Source organism: Fistularia commersonii, chromosome 29 (assembly GCF_037954325.1).
Source record: "Fistularia commersonii isolate RoL2024-O1a breed Wild chromosome 29, RoL_Fcom_v1.0, whole genome shotgun sequence".
NCBI classification, from domain to species: Eukaryota; Metazoa; Chordata; class Actinopteri; order Syngnathiformes; family Fistulariidae; genus Fistularia; species Fistularia commersonii.
The window spans coordinates 4,278,035-4,298,561 of record NC_141312.1 but is presented as its reverse complement, the minus strand read 5'-3'; the positions used below and the strand labels follow the sequence as shown (position 1 = coordinate 4,298,561).

Genomic DNA, 20,527 nt, shown 5'->3' with positions numbered 1-20,527 from the left:
TTGAGTCGCACCGCTGTCTCTGATTTGGGGGGGAAAAGAGACAAAAAAAAAAAAAAAAAAACAGGAGAAATAAAACGACTCAATCTCGCGCTCGGGTGGAAGAGGAGGTGGTTTGCGTAGAAAGGAAGAAGAAGAAGAGGAGTTGGATGCACTGAGTGCAAGCTGTGCCGACGTGCAGGATCACGGAGGAGCGCGGCAACACAGAGGACTTACCCCCCCCCTTTTTTTTATTTTTATCATTTAACTTTCCCATTTTACCTCACATCTTGGTCGGCTGTGTGTTGTTCCAGGTAAAGGTGACCCAAAGGTGCACGTGTGGTTTTGCAGTGCAACAAGCGATAGTCTTCACATCTAACTAACAGTTGAAGATTGCCTCCTCTCTCACACATGCTTGCAAATTGAACTTTAGTTCAGGCCTGTGTGTGTGTGTGTGTGTATGTGTGTGTGTGTGTGTGTGTGTGTGTGTGTGTGTTTACTCGTAAAAGGTCAATCTGCTTGTATAGCTTGAGATGAGGAGCCTATACTTGGGAATGTGCATCCACAGCCCAGATCCCCAGGGTCTGCCTGTCACAGCTCCTTAATTATTATAATGAATTATTATCTTGGCGGTTTATTTGTCATTGTTCCAAGTGTGTCTTCGCTCCTTTTTTTCACAGCCTCACACTTTTTACCCGGTTTAATCGTGTAAAGATGTTTTCAGGTTTGGAAAATCAAGACTTTAAGCTTTTCTAAACACGTTAGTGACTGAGTGGTCTTTTTAATGATGAATTAGCCTATCATTTTTTTTGTCATATCCCAATGCATCCGTATAATAGAAAATTAAAGAAACCAGAAAATATGCAAACATGACGTGCTGAGATTCGAAAATCTTGAGTTTTTTCTTTTCTTAAAATAGAAGAAAATTGAGAGTTTTGGCCAAAGTTCTTGGTTTGCTTCAAACGGCAAGAAGTCGATCCGCTAATCATTTTCAATGTGTGTAATGATCCAGAAAAATAGACTTGGGAAATAACATCAACCGTAAATGGATGTAAACCATGCATATTTGATTTAACATTTATTCCATAAATGTAACGACTTGTTCGAGAATGTTATGATGTGGAACACAGCTCTGTCTCCCCCGAAGGGATAAATGATCACCTCAACCAGAAGAGTGTCTCCCGATAAATCTGAAGTTAGAATCGCCTTCAGCCTTGACCGCACAACAGGTAAACATTGGCACACTCTCCACACACACACACACACACACACACACACACACACACACACCTGTTCCGCTGTATATCACAATAATGGTAACAACTTATTTTAAGTTGTGTTACACCCATTCCTGTACTGATCATTTAAACCCAGATAAAGCCCAGAGCTCTACTCTTACTGCATTTCCACTGTGTGCGGAAAACATACACGACATTCTTCCCCCCCAAAAACAGACCGGACACAATGTGCACAAACCCCCCGCCACCACCACCATACACCCTATCACTTAAACTGTGGTCATTCTTCTACACTGTAGCTGAAACAGGTGTTCTCGCTATTTCTGTAGGATATTAAAAACAAACCACACATGCGTGTGTTTGCCGATGCACTTGCGTAGATCTGAACGCAAAGAGTCTCTTTCCTGACCTTTATACAATTGACATAGAGTGGACTTTTCTTCATCGCACGCTGATTCAACCGCTTCTTTTATTTGTTTTGAAACACAAAGGTTTGGGCCACCTATGTGTGTGTGTGTGAGTGTGTGTGTGTGTGTGTGTCAGGATGTTTTACTGGCAGAGAGGGCAGGCTCTGCGTGGACAGCAGCTGCAGCTATGCAATAGCAGAGTCAGGTTTCCTCCCGCTAATACTAACAGTGTCCTGCTGCCTGATTCACTGTTCAGCTTTTAGAACACTGGCCTATATTTATAAGTACTTAACACTTCCAGTCCGAGCCCACCTGTCTCTGATCTGTTTTCTTGCTCATGGGAAGTGAGATGAAGGGCTGCAATAGGAATACAGCCTGGATTAATCCTTTCTCTAACTCCAGTTTCTGCCAACATGACATCCTGTTATGTTCACTGCAGAGCGGGACCACAGCCGTGAAAGTCTGGATAATCTCCGGATCTGTATTTATTTATTTGGTGATTTCAATTTGTGTTTCCTGGCGGGTTGGTCCAGAATGGTGCTTTTTCTTGGGATCGCCCCCCCCCCCCGAGGCCATTCGTGACTTCATACCGGGCATAACTATAACCCCACGCACGCCGTGTCACCCCCGAGCATGATAACAGCGTTTATTTAAAATTCGCCTCGTGGCTGCAGGCTGGTAACTAACGCGCCCGCCTTTAGAAAGTTGCATCACCCAAAGATTCTCTCCCGTGTTCCAAACCTCCCGTGGGACTCGGTCGGCTCGGTAAGGGACTCGTGCAGACGACCCGTCTGTTTCTGGAGGGATATTTGCCCGTCTGAAGCCCCGTCTGTCCGTCTGTTCCTGCATTCTGCTCCACTCCAGCTGCCCGAGGTGTTTGTCTGTCTGCTCTCACAGTTTCGCTCTCACCCCGCGTGTTCAGTAAGAGGACGTGGCTCGTTTATAAGTGTAGCATTGCGTCGCTATGCTATGGTGTCGTATAGTGTTTCAATTTGGACCGTTTTATGGGATGGGGGAAGATATTCAAGCACCTGCCTTGTTGGACCGGTTAACTGGCTGAACATTAGTAGAATTATTACTATTTATTTTCATACGATCTTACTTAGACGGTTTTGACTTTGTCTTTGGAAAAATAAACCGAATGAACAAATCTGCTTGTTTTCACAGAAAACACAAATACATAAAACAACAAAATGTAAAAAAATAAGATAGAAAAAAATAGCAAGCGATGTGGACTTTAGTAACCTGAGTCTGACATGAGTTTGGCTCAGCAATTCTGTAAGACTGTAAAAAATGAATCGACCGTTATAACTACGTTGTGCATCTGCAATTGGTGCAATCGCTTGCTTCCACATCCCCGCCCTCCGTTTTGGACCGAAGTCACGTCCCTCCTGGGCCCGACGCTGCCGCCAAATCACAGACAAAGCAATCTGTTCCCGATTCTGTCACTTTTAGATCACAAGGCAGACGGGATCCAACATTCCCACCTGCAAAACGCCACCCTGGATCATTCTGGATAAGTTATGATATGATATTCAGAGATATAGTCTTGATAATCAACATGAAGTTTATATCTGTAAATATGACATAGTTGTTTATTGAAATATTTGAACTAGTTAAGTAACCAGTTGGAGGAGTCGCTGTGCATCCACTGTTTCAATAAATTTGTTAAATATAGAAACGTTGACTGTTTTAGAAATTGAAAACATTAGAAAATTGTGTGGAGCAGTTCAAATTGGGATTTGTATCTTCACCACATGAAATTATTCCTGGACTCAGATTGTCTTTAATTAGAATCAGCTGAAGTAAAAACATTTATTGTTTGCCCTTTTGCTTTGAGCTTTTTAAGCCCCGCTTTGCGGTCCAGCTCTCCTGACTGCTGCAGAACTGAAAGATCATCAAGTCTGTGTAACTTCTCAATCAAAATTCTAATGAGATTGAAATTAATGACAAAAATGTCACCTTTGGAATTAGATGGCCCACAAATCAAATTCAAACATCAGTACGAGCAGTTGGGTTGTCCGTATTATAAACCAAAGATGGTATTTTATCGTAATATGTCCTCACTGTGTTGTCTTTTTTCTTATGAAACACGGAGTGTGTGTTGCTGTCTTTGCCTGATGTGTGTAAATCTTGCAGATACACAAGATGCGGAGGAGCTCTCTCAGAATTTCCCCGACCTTGAACAGCGATTACAGGTACGACCCGCCGAATCATCACATCGCATTCATTTTGACCAGCAGAAGGTTTGCTTAGAGAGGAAGTAATATTGTTTAACTTCTTCAAATGGTAACAGGTAAGCCGTGTGTTAGGTGTGTTAGGAGATGAAGCCAGTCATCGGAAAGCAACACAAGTATTTCCAAAGGTGGTCGGAAGGGCAGTTTGAAAGCAAACCAGCAGAAAATAGTTCATTTACAGTTGAGGACTTTTCTTAATAAGAAATAGATCTAATCCTCTGGCCCAAATCGTCTGAAATAATCTTGTAAAGATTGAATACATTAAAACAAATTAAACATTTGACTTTTTTTTATTTCAATAATGTTTTTTCTTCATATCTTTGCACGGTGAATCTTTTTTTGATGTAACCATAGCTTTCATTGTGTGTATATATATGTATATATATATTTATATGATATGCATAATTTTTTTCTACAAATCGACAGATTTTTTTTGCTGCTCTGCACTCGAGAAGATTTTCAGAAGTCTTGTTTTTTTTAATGTGTTCCATTGTTAATCATTCATCATCTAATTTTTGCGTTAAATTGTTAATCATACATCATTTAATTTTTGCGTTAAATTGTTAATCATACATCATTTAATTTTAGCGTTGAATTGTTAATCATGCATCATCCAAATTTTGCGTTAAATTGTTAATCATGCATCATCCAATTTTTGCGTTAAATTGTTAATCATGCATTCATTTATTTTTTTGCATACCCCCTCCTCAACAAATGAGCATTTTTAAAATAATTGCCATGACGAATAAGGCTATGATATCGTCTGGAAACCCCAGAGCAAAGACCCATAAACTACTCGGAAACTGCGCATCAATGAGCAGATTTGATTGAAAACAAGTGAAAATCGGTCTTTCGACAGACATTCGATAAAAGCCCTTTAACGTGCTGTCGCCTCCTGCAGCCGGTGCCTCCCTGCGTGTCTCTGAGGGAAAGCGTCCAAGTGTACAAAGAACACTGCAAGATGGCAAGAGAGTTCCACCAGGTCAAACACGAGATCGCTGCATTCGAGGACCGCAAGTGAGTCCCCAAGTTGACGACCCCCCTGTTCTGTTTATACTTGTATTTACACCATTTAACCATTGCCATAGAATTATTTCAATTATCTATTGAAATCCTCTTGATATAAAGTACGACACCTGTCAAGAGGTTGCAAGTTACTTAGGGTCAAAAAAATATTTCCAATGTTAATGTTGTAATACCGGTCGGAAAAAACAAACAAACAAACAAAAAAAAACCCTCCAATATGGAATTGAAATAGAAAATAATTTTACAGTTTATAAAGTGACAGTGTAATTCCTACTTGAGCTTCATTTGCTCTCCGTGAGATCACCTTTTTGGACGGTGTGGCGTTCTGGATCAAACTGTCCACCAGGTGGCAGATCTTAATATCCTCAACAAAACAGTGAACCAGAGTCTCAGTGGGCGGCTTCCCCTCAGCGTGATATTTGAACAGCTGATAAACCTGGCCTTATATTGCTCTTTTTTTATTTATGTATTTTTTGCTTGTTTGCTCTCCATTGGTGAAGATCAAACGTGAGTAAGTCTCTGTGCTTCTCTGCTTGATCCATTAGGAAAACAAAACATAACCCCTTTTACCTTGTTATATGATATATATATATATATATATATATATGTACACTGTTCAAAAATCTAAAGGAACACTAAAATTAAATCCTAGCTCTAAATGAATAAAATATTCTTATGAAATCATTTGTTCTTTACATAGTTGAATGTGCCGACAACAAAATCACATAAAAATGATCAATGGAAATCAAATGTACAGGACTGTTTCAGAAAATTAGAGTTCTGTTTCTTCTGTAATGCAATTACAAAAACAAAAATGTCATATATTCTGGATTCATTACAAATCAACTGAAATATTGCAAGCCTTTTATTATTTGAATATTGCTGATTATGGCTTACATCTTAAGAAAACTCAAAAATTCTATCTCAAAATATAAGAAAAATCATGAAAAAGTATTTTTCGTTTTTTTAATTGCATTACACAAGATAAAGAACTTTATTGCAATATTCTAATTTTCTGAGACAGTCCTGTATGAACCCATGGATGTCTAGATTTGGAGTGACACTGGAAATGAGAGTGGAAAAACACACTAGAGGCTGACCCAACTTATATGAAATGTCCTTAAAACAAGTCAAAATGAAGCCGTGTTTCTTCCTAAGTGGACAGTTTGATTGACTTGAATCTACATTGTGTTATTTAAGTTTTATTTGTTTTTGAGCAGTATATTTTAAAGTTCTCTCAATGCCTTAACAAAACTATCACAAGATTGGCTGGAAAAGAAAAAAATAAAATCTAGTAACGAGGCCCAAAATTGCCTGAAAATGACATTTTTACCGTGCACCTCTGGCACATGCAAACCTTGTATAAGACGGTGTCCGCTGTGTCACCGCCAGCTGTGGTCCGTCTTAGCGGAGGGGTTTTCAAGGCCCAGCTTTTCAGCCCAGCCCAGCACCGCAGCGACACAGCCCGCGCCACTCGGCAAAACCTAAAAACAGAACAACACGCAGGATGACGGCGGGATGAGTTTGAATGACAGCGGGATGAGTCAGGCCGGCAGAAACCCTTGGTTCTCCCTTGTGACACTCCAAATAAAATATAGCGAGACGTGGAACGAGGAGACATGTGTGAGCAATTAGCTCTTTCTACTCCTTCTTTTAATGAAATGAAAGAGAGAGTGTTTTCATATTCGTCACAGACACGCAGAATGAAAACAGTTTCATGTACCCCGAGGATGTAATTGTTAAAAGTTCCTATTGTGAGGAGCGCTGAGGAACCATACTTAAATAGACTAAGACGGGATTTTCCAAACTCTGCTCAGCCTTGAACCCAAAAAAAAAAAGCTCATGTTGCTTTTCTAAATTTAACGCAACATCTCTGAGCAGTTTAAGGTCCAACTGATAGGAAGGCTTTTTGACACAGATTGTGGCACAGATAATAGTTTTAGAGATCACAGATACGGTAGCTGATACGGTGAATTTTATGTCGTCCGCCATATAACCTGCACGGATACAGCTGGTGCAAAATCCACCTGGCTGTTCGAGCCAGAGGGGCCGAGAATAAACGCTTGTGATCGAAAATAACCTGCCGGGATGAATCCGTGAGTTTATGTATCGAGTAATCTGATACACAAGGAAAACCTGATAATACTTCTGCTGAATAGAGTTTTATGGTTGATGTCAACAATGTCCAAAAGTCAATATAAGACCGTCGTTGTTTTTATTAAGAGCGCAGAACATATTTGTCGTGGGTTTTTTCTTCTGGATACTTCGGTTTCGGAGGCGATCAGTTTTAAATGGCAACGTGTTTACACGAGTTTCATAACATATTACTCGATAGTAACAAAAACAGCGCGGCGTGCAATCAATGTCACAATCTGAACACCAGGCCAGAACCTGCCCTCTCGAAACAGATAATCATTGACATCAGATCACACACTCTGACACACACAGTATTTTATCGAGACACTTTTAGCCTTTATCTTTGTCCATGCAGCTCTAATGTCACTCGACTTCGGGAGGTTTTTACAACCCGAGAGTCACAATCTCACACTCTCAGGTGAGAAGATATATTATACACACACACACACACAGAAACACACACACACACACACACACACACACACACACACGTATGTGTGTCTGTGCAGCTTTTTGGTTCCAAAGGTTGATCCCCAACAAGGGGACGAGTCATTCAGCTTAAACCTGAGACACACAGTTTGTTTTATCTGGAAGGATAAAGGGAACTGAGTGGGCTTGTAGTTCACTGTTTATGCCATTTATTGTGCAGCGCATATAAAACCTCCAGGCCACATCGACTTAGAAAGAAAAAAAAAAACAACAACATTTGCAGAATGATAACAACAACATTATTATTATTATTATTACTATTATTAGTAGTAGTAGTTGCAGTTGTAGTTTTAGTAGTAGTAGTAGAATTAAATGCTATTTATATGATATTATATAAAATACTATGCTAATTAAATGCTATTTATATAATACGATAATGAAATATAGCGTGATAATGTAATCATTATTATTATTATTATTATTATTATTATTATTATTATATTAACACCAACAACAATAACAATAATTATAAAGCAATAATAGATACTAGTTATATCACTAGTGATAGTAATAACAAAGAAAAATAAAGAGTAATAATGTTTTCTTTTTCACTTCCTTTTTCGGCAACACAAGTTCAGTGCCCTTGTTGTTCAAAGTATTAGTGTTTCACTTCCCGTAAGTTAACATTGTTTAAATGTTCACAATAGGTTTTCTGGTTTCCTCGCACAGTCCAGAGTGAGGACAGCTGCAGACCTGCATATCTAATATCTAATATCAGCTGCAGACATGATATTAGACCTTTATGACTGTGAGGGATTGTCTGTGAGAGCTGCAGCCCTGCAGGAGTGTTTTCATTTTCTTTGCCAAAGTTTGCTTTGACAGTCTGGTGCTTCTCACAACAACAGAAAAGAATTTGCGAGGAGCAGATGGCGGTTACACATCTATTTTGAACAACAATTACACTTTCAGTCTATAAACATCTGCACGACAGTTACGCGAAGTCCATCGGAGAGCACGATCGGGCTACTGTAACGTTTATAATACCTGTACGTGCAGATGCAAGCTGTTGGCCGAACTGGTGGAAGACGAGAAGATCGCCATGGAGATCGCTCGTCTAGAAGAGGAGTTCAGCCGTCTGACGGAAGAAAACCGCAACCTAGTGATTGTCCACAACGAACGCGCCCGGCAACTGGAGAGGCTTTGCCTGGTCGATCGAACGAAGCAGGACGACTCGTGACCTCCGACCTCCGTAAAACACGGGACCTCCAGACATCCATCCGGCCAGGAAATCGGCTATAAATAAAGTCTCAACTAGAGTTCAGTTTGTGAATAAGCTATGTAACATGGAGAGTTGATGTTTTTTTTTTTTTTTTTTAATTTCGGGGTCATTTGTACGAGCAATACAATGTCATCGTTAGTATTCGGATGTGAATTGAACAGGCTATGACGCAGTACTCGCAGAGGTGATGTCGCAGAAGTTTTCTGGTTGCAGTGACTCACAGTAACAATTTATATGATGTCATCTGCTGTGCTTGACCAGGTGCTCCGGTGTCCGTCTCAGGTCCCGACTAGAGAAAACACATTTTACTGGAGGTCTGTAGAGGGTGCCCGAGAAGCAATGTGGTCCAAATGTGGTGTTTTTGAGGGACGCCCCCCCCCCCCTTTTGCCCCCTTCTTCCCCTTCCCACAACCCTGACAACACTGACTTGTCAAGTTCCTGTGAGGTCGAAAAGGAAATGAGACAAGACTCTTGGATTGGGGGGGGGAATTATAGCCATTTGTGAGGAACAGCAAAAGAAGAAGAGCGACTATCCGTTTCACAATAAGTATCTTCTGTGACACAACAACCGCAAAGGGTTGTGCATTTTGGCTGTAGCCGGTCATTCGCATGTTGAAGGAAAACAAAAACAACAAGAAATACTGTCACTTGCCACCTTCAACTATAAAGAAAATGCTTTTTATCGAAGCGCCAGTGCCACTTCCTTGGTTTGAATTCTGTCAGATCACCTCCACGTGCTTTATGACCTCTCCGCTGTCTTTCCAAAGACATGGAAAAAGGAACAAGACTGACTTTTTCAAAACAACATTAGCTCATTCTAAACTTAAGAAATGCTTACCGCTTCGGCCAGTTTGACTCTTTGTTCTTCCTTTAAATCATGTGACTTAGGGAAAACATTTAGAATCGTCATTATCGTTGTTATGGACTTTATTTCCAGCGGTTCTAATGTTAGCGTTTCATCTTCTGTATTCACATCTTGACTGGAAACTCTGATCTTCACGGCGGGTTCGGGTGAAAATTAAATTCTTGAAACTCTTTTTCCGGAGTGATATTTATTACAAATTATAATCTTCGGATGGATACAAGTGCTCCTTCAGCATATCAATTTCAGTTGTTTTTTCGTCGAGATAAATACGAATCTTAGGTCTTAGTCAATGGATTTGAATTTCCATCTCCAGTGTGTTTGCAGAACGGTGTCTGGTGGGCCTCCATGGAGGGAACTTGTGCGGAAAAGCATGTTAGTTTACCAGATAGATCCAAGGGTGGGATTGGCATTGCATGGGAAAAACTGCTTGCTCATCCTTTATCAGCAGGAGTGCATGAGTCAGCGCTTGCTCTGTTACACCCAGAGTTGTTGCAACACACATGCACGCACAGACACAAACACACATGCCCGCACGCAAGAGTACACACACACACATATGTACACACACACATTCTCTCTCTCTCTCTCTTTCTGTTTCTCTCCCTCCCACTTACACACTCATAGGAAGGCCATATGACTGAGTCAAGCTCGGTTTTTTAGTTTCGTAGTCGTAGACGTGATGAGAAAAAGGCTTTCTCAGAAGTGCAGCCTGTTTGGACAGCATTCCATTCGAACGGCCACGTGTTAAAAGACGGGATATTGTCTAACATGTAAAGGCACCTGGATTGATAAAGTCCTCTTTGCGAGGTAGGAATTCACTGTTTTTGTTGCTATTTTATGTAATAAAAGTTGTCATAACTCTCCTCAGCCCTGTAGATTTATCCCTGAGAGGTGGAAATAGACGGCTGTTTGTATTTGTGTGTTCACATACAGTAGACGTCCCAGATGGCCATGTCTGCCCCCGAGCTGTCTATGTTTACATTTGAGTCCAGGGCGCATTCCTCCCATGTGTTGCATAGCCTGGATGAGCAGCGCTGCAGAGACATGCTATGCGATGTCACGGTGGTGGTGGGCGGCCAGAGTTTTCGTGCCCACCGCTCGGTGCTCGCTTCTTGCAGTGAATACTTTGCACAGAGGATCTTGTCACAGATGCAGCAGGGAGAGGTCATCACTCTGCCCCCGGAGGTAAGACGTCGCCTCACCATGCCGCGCAGACATGTATAGAAACACCCCTAGCAGAGTTAGCGCAATTTGCGATTTCTGAGATAAAACTTGGTTACTTTTTAAGAGTGGCAGCCTTTTTTTTTTTTTTTTTTTGGGATACTCGCGGTAAAAATAATTTTATCTCCGGCCACACTTTCATTTCACAAAATGGAAGATCCCCATTCACTGTTGGTGTCTCTGAGTGCACATACAGTATGTTGATGTGAGGCGTTCATGAATGTCTTCTGCTGTTTTCTCTCTAAAGGTGACGGTCGCTGGGTTTGAACCTTTGCTTAGATTTGCCTATTCGTCCAAACTCGTCTTCGGGAAGGACAACATTTTAGATATACGGAGCGCCGCTTCCATTCTAGGTTTCAGAGACTTGGACGAAGCCTGCTTCGATTTTTTCCTCCCTAAACTGATCTCCGCGAGCAAATGCCCCGCCTCTTTTCCGAGAAAAACCTGCTGCAAGGAGAAATGCAAGAGGCAACTTTTAAAAGATTGTGGTAAATCCTCTGACAATGTGCTGCTGGATGAGAAAGAAGTAAAACCAGTTGATGACTCACTTTCTCAGAAGGAGGTGACGCGGGTGCGTAACGAATCCGTGAACAGCAAAGTGGAAAAAAAGGACAGCACAAGCATTCTCACGCCTGTTGCGGAAGCGACCAATGCCCATTTTATCAAATGCCCAAAGTATCGCAAGTTTCAGCTGGCTTGTGGGAAAGAAAACTGTGCCACGGAGAAAAGGCCAAACAGTCCGGCATCGGTAATCGAGGATGACCGTGACCCATTTCGGTCGCCTCGCTGCAGCAGGGAAAGCAGCGGGCATGAAAGTTGGGCTAAATTTCCTGGGACGAGCAGAGGAGTAGCTATTGAGGCATGGAAAAGCGGAACACATGACAAGGTGGCAGAGGTGTACAGGGACAGAGATGGACAAGGAAAGGAGGGAAATCAAACTGAGCAAAAGCAAGAAGAACAAAAATTAATGGATATAGAGAAGATGGAGGAAGAGATGGAGCATACCAATGTGAAGTTGGGCTGTTCTGCAGCGTGCACCGTGCAGGCCAAGAGGTTACCGGGGTTAATATTGCACCATTGCCCCCTGAAGGCCTTTGGTGAGAACGCTGTGATCAGCGAGAGTTTTGTCATGGACAAGCAAGCGATGGATCGTAGCACAATCGAACAGTTTTCTATGCGCGGCCAAACCGATGAACCGAGAAAACCCGAGATGGAACTACAAAAACAAGAGCTTAACGCTTCCCGGCAAGAAAGAGTGATCCCGAGCGACAAGGACCAAGCGTCCCCGCACGCCGCCGAGACGGTCGGCGTGCGGCGGGAGACCGGTCGGCGCCCGCTGAAGTGGCAGGGGTGCGACAAGGTGGACAGTGATACAGGAAGTTCCTCTGATACAGTAAGCGGACGTGTTGAAAGTCCTTTTTCCGGTCAGTCCCGGCCGGGCCAACAGCTGTCCGTTTCATCCTCCAGGGTCTGGACCAAAGCAAATGCCCTTGGACCATGAATGCGTCGTCCGAGTACGAGGTGGCGTCTCAGTCGGGCGTGTCCTCCTTCAACTCGGGGGAAGACGGGGATTCAGAGACAGAGGGAGAAAGTGAATCCTACACAAGTGAGAGGGCGAGACAGGTGAGAGCTACACCCTTCACCGGCCCCCTTCTCTGCAAGGCCAGCGGTCTGTCAACAAACACCACTAAGATCACCTTAACTCCCGGGTACTTCTGGGTGCTTTGTTTGTTTTAGATAGCAGTTTTTAGTGAAAGCGCACCAGACACAACAAATGTTTCAATTCATGCAGCAGAAGGCTGGATCTCTATGGTGATGAGTTAATCATTCACCACGGTGAGCTGGTTGTGTGGCACCATATGTGTGCTGCTCGCCTACTGGCTGGACTGGAGTCTCACTCAGCTGAATTTCACCGACGTGACAGTTGAGTTAGCTATTACTTCTGAAGGCACAAACATTATGTGTGAACAACCGTCTGTGATACGTATATTTTTCATCCGAATGTGACACAAATGCACCATAGCACAATAAGTAAACCGGAACTGGCACCGGTTTATCTGCAATAAAAGGGACATGTTCGGTCGTGCAATGAACTTGCAAGTTCGTATTTCCCGACTCACTTTGGCAGCAGCAGCAATATGAAGTTCCTGACCTCTGCTTTTGAAACTTAAGACTTTGTTAATTATTAATAGCTCCGTGAAAATATAACACAATGCACCGCTATAACCAATTTAGCTTTTTTTCCACTTCATTTATATTCTTTTACATTTCAATGCATTTTATTTTATTTTATTTTATTTTATTTTATTTTATTTTATTTTATTTTATATTTTTTTTTTTCATTGTTATTATCATCATCATCATCATGCTTTGGGGAAATGAAATCAAAGCATTGAGGCATTAAAATTAGCATTAATATAGTGCATTAAATATTTTAAAGCACTGACTGTCCGACCTGTTGAATGAGGTCTCAGCATGTAATGTATTTATGTAACACTTGTTCCCTTCCCATCCTCAGGTGCAGCTGCCCTTCCCGGTGGACTGGATTGTGGATCAGAGTAGAAATGACTTTCAGCAGCTGCTAAAGCAACACAACTTCACACGTGAACAGCTGGAGTTTGTTCACGATATGAGACGGCGAAGCAAAAACCGCCTTGCCGCTCAGCGCTGCCGGAAGAGGAAAATAGACTGCATCTTCAATCTGCAGTGTGAAATCAATAAGCTGGTATTTTCTTTTTTTTTTTTAAAAAGCACATTTTCACCCAGTCCAGTGATGTTTGCAGGCTCATGACTGACTGGATTACATGTATGTGTCACAGAAGACAGAAAGGGAGAAACTGATTACGGAGAAGAGCCATCTGAACCAGCTGAAGATGAAGACGTGCTACAGCGTCACCGCTTTGTGTCAGCAGGTTTGCGTTGAAGCCAACCTGCAGCCCGAGCAGCTCCAGGTGTTGGCCAAGTACACGTCCCCGGACTGCCCTCTGTCGTCGCTCCTCCCTCACAACGGCTCCCCGCCGTCCCGACCGGGGCTGACACTCCAACCCCGGGCCGCGTTCTCGGCCTGTCCTTCGTCACCTGAGGAGGCTTCGCCCTGCTCCAGCGGCTACGCAGTTGCAGGGGACATTCAGCCGAGAAAACCCAGTTAAATGCAGTTTAGAAATTGATTACTGGACTTTAGTTTCCCCGATCAGGATCATCTGGCTGTAACTGCCTTCTTTTCAAAAAAGGACGATACATTTTACACCCAGAAGGCACCGGTCGCCGTGATAATCCTGCTCGGTCCTCGCGACAATTTTAGATCTGATGTTTTCCAAACATTTTAGATTCTCGTTAGTTTATTTCCAAACTCGTTTGATTCTTTGACGACTGCTGTTTCGAGCATTTACCTTATGTTTTACTGGACAAATGCACCCCAGAGGGATGTGTGCTGATCACCGATTAATCCCGGGAAATTTACTCTAACCAGAGTTTTTATAACTAAAATGTCTCACAGCCTAATTCACTAGGACTGAATAACATGTTTATACTTTGAGGTTCTATGGCATTAACAAAAACAAAAAAAAATACAAATTATACCTCTTGTAGACAGTGTTTTTTTTTTTCTTTTTTGTCTACCCTCCTGTATGACAAAAAGAGCATGACGCTGCACCTCGCATCGACCTCCAAAGACTCTTCACAGTGTGGCATGTTTACCTTGTGGTATTTCAGTTGGTCACTGTGGGTTTCCCTCCTCAGATGACCACAGTGACACAGCTCTTCCAGGATTCACACACTCCTCTGAGCTTCGGTTCCTGTCAGATTACAAGAGGTACCTGAATATTTGAGTGTTGTTCAACGGTGCCTGCATTTTTATTTTATTTTATTTTATTTTATTTTATTTTATTTTATTTTATTTTATTTTATTTTTACTGTTCTGATTAATGCTGCAAGTGGACACATCATCAATCTTTAACATGAAGCTGCTTTGAATCATATAATATACAGACACAATATTTGTGTGTGTGTGTGTGCGTGTGTGTGCTTTTACATACATACGTACACACACACACACACACACACAATGTACATTCACTTGAAATCTAACAAGAAGTTGAAATCAGGTAGCGCTCAACTCAGAGACAAACAAACACTTCATAGCACTGGTGCTTATTGCTCTCTACTTGCAGCTGCAAATCAGATTTTCTACCGCTCTCTTTTCTTTCAAACACACAGAAGTGTTATCTTGTGTTCAAATATATTCCTACATTATGAATGTAAGAAAAAAAAATGTTAAAAAAGCAAAAATGAAAGAAACCAAACTAACCTAAAACAGTAAAAGGTAGCTTTTTTTTTTTCTTGATCCCAGTCTTAACCTTAACTGTTCAGGGAGATAACGGGTGGAAACACACTCTGAAATTCAGAAAAGTTTTTTTTGCCTCATGTTTTCTGACCCTGAATGACTGCAGGGTTGTACTAAATGTCACTGAGGTCACAATCATTAGTGTGGGAAAGCATTGGGAGGTGTTCACATGGCGTGATTAACTTTCCAATCCATTTTTTTTCAAGTGGCTGCACCTCCTTTTAACATGTGATTGTGTGTGTGTGTGTGTGTGTGCATGTGTGTGTGTGTTTGTGTGTGCGCATGTCTAAAGTGAGTATTCTAAATTTGCTTATTTCTAAAGTCTGCAGGAATACAGGAAAATTGGAAATGTAGATAAAAAAATGTGTACATTGTAACTATGACTGTCTTACATGCTAAATATAATGTCTCTATACCACCACCATCTGTCGATACCTATTGAGGCAGGATCTTGAAGTTCACTGAAATTCAATGGAAATATATATATATATTGTCAATAGCAGATAAATCATGAAATAAATTTTAAACTGAATTGAGGTGAATTAAGGGCTATAGTGCAGTGGAATTAGCTAAAATTACCAATGATAAATAATAATAACAATATTATTATTATTATTATTATTAATACTAATAATAAGACTAATAATAAGACTAATACTACTACTACTACTACTAATAATAATAATAATAATCAATAAATTCTATAAATAGAATAAAAAATAAATTAATGTGAGAAAAAAACACTTTAAATTACTGCAAAATCCATTCCATTTAACGAAGGGCGCCCAAAGGTACCATTATATATATATACGAAAATACACCACCCACTTGCCTTCAGTTATCAATGCTTGATAGTTCAGTTTGCACAATTAGAAAACATAAAATATATTGATTGTTGAAATTCTGACAATTTCTTCAGGGTGTTCATTTAAAAAAAAGAAGAAGCCTGCAGTTTGACTCCTCTTACAAAAGATGGCACTACAATATCACTCACCGGGTGACGGAGCAGGAGGAAAACTCAAATTCATCAAGTGTCCTTAATTATGAGCTGCTGCTCGGTCTTGGTTGCATAACTGGCCAGGGGACTGTTGGTCTCCATGCCATTTCGGCCGGTTCAATGTGTTCTGATCCTGCCGAGTTATAATCTCTGTGATCTCCGACCGGGAAACGTTTCCCAGGTGCCAAAGTTCTGCGTGTGACCCACACGGTGTGTTTAACCGCACACACTCATTATGAACTGAGCGCGACAGTTTCCGAGAGATTTCATTGTAGCTGCTTTCCCATCTCATTTTTGTCTTCTCCTACCCCCCCATCTTCTTGTGGGAGAATCCGTGGGTGTCTCTCCATGGGCGGTACTCTGGCAGAACCTGGAGGCTTCACAGAAAACAATATGTTTGGCTGAAATGCAGTTCCAGCCATACCATTTGTTTGTTGCGCTTCCAAATCAAACATCATCCTGTCATTTCCCCTTCGAATGTAATTTAAATGAATAAATAAATAACGATACCACCATGAACTGAGTGTCTGTTTTTCACGTTGTTGAAAATTAAATCGCGTACTTACAGAAACTCTGTCATGAGGCTCCTTAATGAGAACCTGAGGGTCCTGGATCAGCCGGAGAACACATGCAGTCCAAAGGCCTAAACTAATAAAGCGTGGAAACTGTCTCGTACCTTCATCCTCCAAGAGCGCTCTCCTCATGGTCGGAGGAATGGTTGTATTTCGGTGCCATTGAATCCGTCAAATCTGAAGAGACAAAGTTAAATAGAGTTAAAATGACGTTTTATCACAAGTATGCAGTACATAAAGTTTTAGTTAGACCTCAGAACTGCAGATCTATTCTATTCTATTCTATTCTATTCCATTCTATTCTATTCTATTGTTCATAATTGTGCAATACAGCATTACTTCATAACATCTACATGTACAAAATTTTTTCATACTCCTGTGCGCTCCTTATCTTTCACTTGGTGCTTAAGGCCTTAGGATACTTTATAGTTTTCACTTGTTACTTAAGACACTTTATAGTTTATTTGTATTTCTTTTTCTTTTTTTTTCTTTTTAATGTTTATACAATTTTCTACTAATATTCATCATTGTTATATTTTTCTAGCAACTCTGGCACAACAATTTCCTTCGGGATAAATAAAGTTGTTCTTATTCTTATTCTCATTCTCATTCTCATTCTCATTCTCATTCTTATTCTTATTCTTATTCTTATTCTTATTCTTATTCTTATTCTTAACACGCCGCTATCGTTTCCGTTGTTGCTATTATTTATGTATATTAATAATTAGGTGGTTGCAGTGTGTCGTGTGTTATCTTAAGTGTTGTGCCTCATTGTCGCATGAGGAAAATAAAGATTCTTGAGATTTTTCCTTGCGGAGCCACTGTTCTGCAATTTCATCGGCTACTGAAGTTTTGACCTGAAGTAACGTCCTTTTCCTCAGCTGAAGCTGAAGCTACGTGTGCCGGACGCCCGTGTCTGCGATCGCTGCACGGAGTTACAGTTATTAACATTCTACTTTGTCCCTGCTTCGTCCTCTCAGCGCTGCCTCTACTTGGACCGAGACGCTCCATGACATTAACCCCCGCAAGTTGTGAACATGCTTCAGTCTTCAGTTAAAATGCAAAGCATAAAACTCTCATCGCAGCAGATACCGGCCTTGAGATGCTGAAAGAAAAGGTCATGTAATGATGGATATTCCCTCCCACAGCCTTTTGCTTTAAAAGAGGGGTGATGGAGATAATGTGCAAAGAAAAGAAAAGGAACGAAGGCAAAGCAAAAAAAAAAGAAAAAAAAAAAAAAGACGGGATCACCAGTGCAAGTAGGAGGACAAATCATTTCGTCTGTTCTTCAGCTCAGTTTAAATCATTTTTGTGCTTGAATTGCAAATGACTGAATACATAGGCGACCAAATGTTTCAACAAGTCACACATTTGTGTCTCTTCTGTCTTCCTGAGAACAAGAACAGATGACGGGTCTGACTAATGTTTACTGTGCTGACACACATCCAGTCCGGGAGAAGCAATTAGAGAAGAGCTGTGCAGCGACGACGGGCCCAAAGAACTCACTCAAACCCATCTTTGTTTAATATGTTTAATGGTAAATATGAATGATTATATCAGAATCAGAACCAGAAACTTTTTTGTTGTCTCCGAGGGGCAATCGGAGGGTACAAGTGGTAGCAAAGCACCCTACAGGAGGTCCAACATCTACTGTATAAATGTACATATCAAATAAAAATAAATAGAGGTAAAATAAAAAAATGAAAATAAAGAGTAAATAAAGTGAAAAACTCCAACATCAACAAATGGCTGTACATCTATGAATAATTGCACATCAGTACAAGGCCAGAAGAAAACTGTACATTTGTGCGATGCACTGGGCGTTTATATTTATAAATACGTATATAAATAGATACATATACAAGGCAGCAGTGTGGATGTGGAACATATGTGTTTTTATGAAATCTCTTGATGGAGAAAATCAGTGAAGAGACCGGTAGGTACTTACAAGTCATTGCTTTGACTCACTCCTCTTTCCGGCGATAGCGAGCGGCTGAATTGCGCTCTGTCTATCGCTGGATCTCCTCCACTCAATCTCATGGTTCACATGACAGCATCATCACCGCAACCAGAGCATTTGAAAAGCTCTTTTTCCTATTTTTTACAGATTTGGATGAGGATGAGCGATCTGAAGCGCCGCTTCCTGTCAAATGTGTTTAGCTCCCCGGGGCCAGCTTCCAGATACATCGCCAGAGGTAATACAGCTGACACACACACACACACACACACGCTGGAGTCATGCATTTGGAAAAAAAAATCACGTCTGTCGAAGTTCAGTAATGCAACCGTAGCCTTAAAACAGAAAAAAAAAAAAAATCTTTGGACCACCACCTTTATTGATCCACTCACTGCTGTAAGTACAGCGTGTTGCACACCTACGGACTAAACACCCCAACTTTACAGCTTTGAAATAAACCTGTGCAGATTCCAGTTGGCTTCTATTTCACGCCAGAATCCACTATATCACATCTTTTCCCCTGAGAGGAGCCGGGTCTCGGCCTCACCCGTTCCTTAGAGGACAGACCTGCATAAATGACACACCTGGAAAGAACGACGAAGGGTTATTATTACATTATAGCATGAAACTAAGGAACCTATCCTATATGTATATCCAAACTATCTCAGCAGTAAAAATTGTAAGGGTATATAGCTTTAAATGGATTCATGCCCCCTGAAGGGAACAGTTGGAAGGAAAAGAAGAAGATCACCTCACGGTTTGCAAGCGCTTTACATTTGGATTTCATGTTCATCCATTCACATGCACACCTGCAGGGGTGCCTATTGGAGGGGCGCCCGAAACAGACCACTTCACATTTGCTCATCAGAAAGGAACTGGGAAAGGATTATTTTCCTGCAGATAACGGATCACTTATTAAGGTTAAATGCCCATCTCAAATTTACCAGGTTTTCCCTTTCTCTTTGTTTTATTTTCTTCCAGAATCATGTTATTGAAGAGTTAGATGTCAACCAGATGATATTCATTCACACACACCAACACACAAGGAGTATTCAACAACGGTTGAGACGTCACAAAGATTGAGTAAGTAATTTAGTACATTTATGTCACATGATGTCACTCGAGGTCATGGAAAAGTCAAATGATTTTGTAATCCACTGAAAAAGACATTGTTTTAGTCCAGTATACAGTATACTTTTGTCAAAAAAAAAAAAACATAAAAAAAAACCTCACTAACCCAAGCTTACTGCTCTGTATATTTCCTGTGCATCTTGTATTTGCAAGTGTTATTTGCAGTCCTTATGTCCTCTATTGTAAGTCGCTTTGGATAAAAGCGTCTGCCAAATGTAATGTAATGTAATGTAATGTAATGTAATGTAATGTAATGTAATGTATACTCTAATGAGCATTCAGTCGGCAGATACCAAACAAGACGTCCTCCAGTAACATGTGATTCAGACCCCTAATGCTGGAAAAAATATGTAACTTATAACATTACATGCATATTTATGCTTACACTATATTTGTGAAAATAGCAATAGTGCACAAAATCTATTTTGATCATTGTTCTAGTTTTCTTCATGTGTAAAACATTAGAAATTGATCAGTTTTAGGTGACGAATAAGACATTGTTTTTGTGTTTCGAGCTGTGTGAATAAAGTGCGAACATTTATAGAGGAACGCCGATAACCAGAATGAAGACAATCCGATGCGCAGAGGAAAGAAAATAATCTCGAGCAAGTGAGAATTTCTAGTTCAGTAACAACTTTCTTTCCGATGAGGAGAAATAATGTACGGAGAGATCCTGCGTTGCGCCCAAGTAGGCAGATGACAAAGACTATCTTC

The 20,527-nt window shown here is 41.0% G+C and overlaps 2 protein-coding genes across 5 annotated transcripts; both read left to right on the top strand.

Annotated features, from left to right (window-relative positions):
• Positions 1-9,765, top strand: map3k7cl (map3k7 C-terminal like). 2 transcript variants are annotated; one of them, XM_086176847.1, is made up of 5 exons: positions 1-290; positions 1,124-1,205; positions 3,761-3,819; positions 4,760-4,875; positions 8,506-9,765. In XM_086176847.1, the coding sequence occupies exons 2-5, from the start codon at positions 1,130-1,132 to the stop codon at positions 8,684-8,686; spliced, it is 432 nt and encodes a 143-aa protein (XP_086032973.1). In that variant the 5' UTR covers positions 1-290; positions 1,124-1,129; the 3' UTR covers positions 8,687-9,765. The 2 variants fall into 2 exon arrangements, with proteins under 2 accessions (XP_086032973.1, XP_086032974.1); XM_086176848.1 differs by lacking the exon at positions 1-290 and adding an exon at positions 488-700.
• A 121-nt stretch (positions 9,766-9,886) lies between these two features.
• bach1b (BTB and CNC homology 1, basic leucine zipper transcription factor 1 b) lies at positions 9,887-16,665 on the top strand. 3 transcript variants are annotated; one of them, XR_015109041.1, is made up of 7 exons: positions 9,887-10,400; positions 10,527-10,778; positions 11,062-12,207; positions 12,282-12,437; positions 13,333-13,539; positions 13,634-14,625; positions 16,076-16,665. XR_015109041.1 is itself a non-coding variant. In XM_086176846.1 (6 exons), the coding sequence occupies exons 2-6, from the start codon at positions 10,539-10,541 to the stop codon at positions 13,961-13,963; spliced, it is 2,079 nt and encodes a 692-aa protein (XP_086032972.1). In that variant the 5' UTR covers positions 9,887-10,400; positions 10,530-10,538; the 3' UTR covers positions 13,964-16,665. The 3 variants fall into 3 exon arrangements, 2 of the variants coding, with proteins under 2 accessions (XP_086032972.1, XP_086032971.1); XM_086176846.1 differs by having other exon boundaries at positions 10,530-10,778; positions 13,634-16,665; XM_086176845.1 differs by having other exon boundaries at positions 13,634-16,665.
• Positions 16,666-20,527: the final 3,862 nt, after the last annotated feature.

Excerpts from the sequence above, each read along its gene's own strand:
- map3k7cl (XM_086176847.1), top strand. The coding sequence starts at position 1,130 with ATGATCACCTCAACCAGAAGAGTGTCTCCCGATAAATCTGAAGTTAGA. Across the intron at positions 3,820-4,759 it reads ACCTTGAACAGCGATTACAG|CCGGTGCCTCCCTGCGTGTC; the intron begins GTACGACCCGCC and ends CGCCTCCTGCAG. Across the intron at positions 4,876-8,505 it reads GCTGCATTCGAGGACCGCAA|ATGCAAGCTGTTGGCCGAAC; the intron begins GTGAGTCCCCAA and ends CTGTACGTGCAG.
- bach1b (XM_086176846.1), top strand. The coding sequence starts at position 10,539 with ATGGCCATGTCTGCCCCCGAGCTGTCTATGTTTACATTTGAGTCCAGG. Across the intron at positions 10,779-11,061 it reads TCATCACTCTGCCCCCGGAG|GTGACGGTCGCTGGGTTTGA; the intron begins GTAAGACGTCGC and ends TTCTCTCTAAAG. Across the intron at positions 12,208-12,281 it reads CAGGAAGTTCCTCTGATACA|GGTCTGGACCAAAGCAAATG; the intron begins GTAAGCGGACGT and ends TTCATCCTCCAG.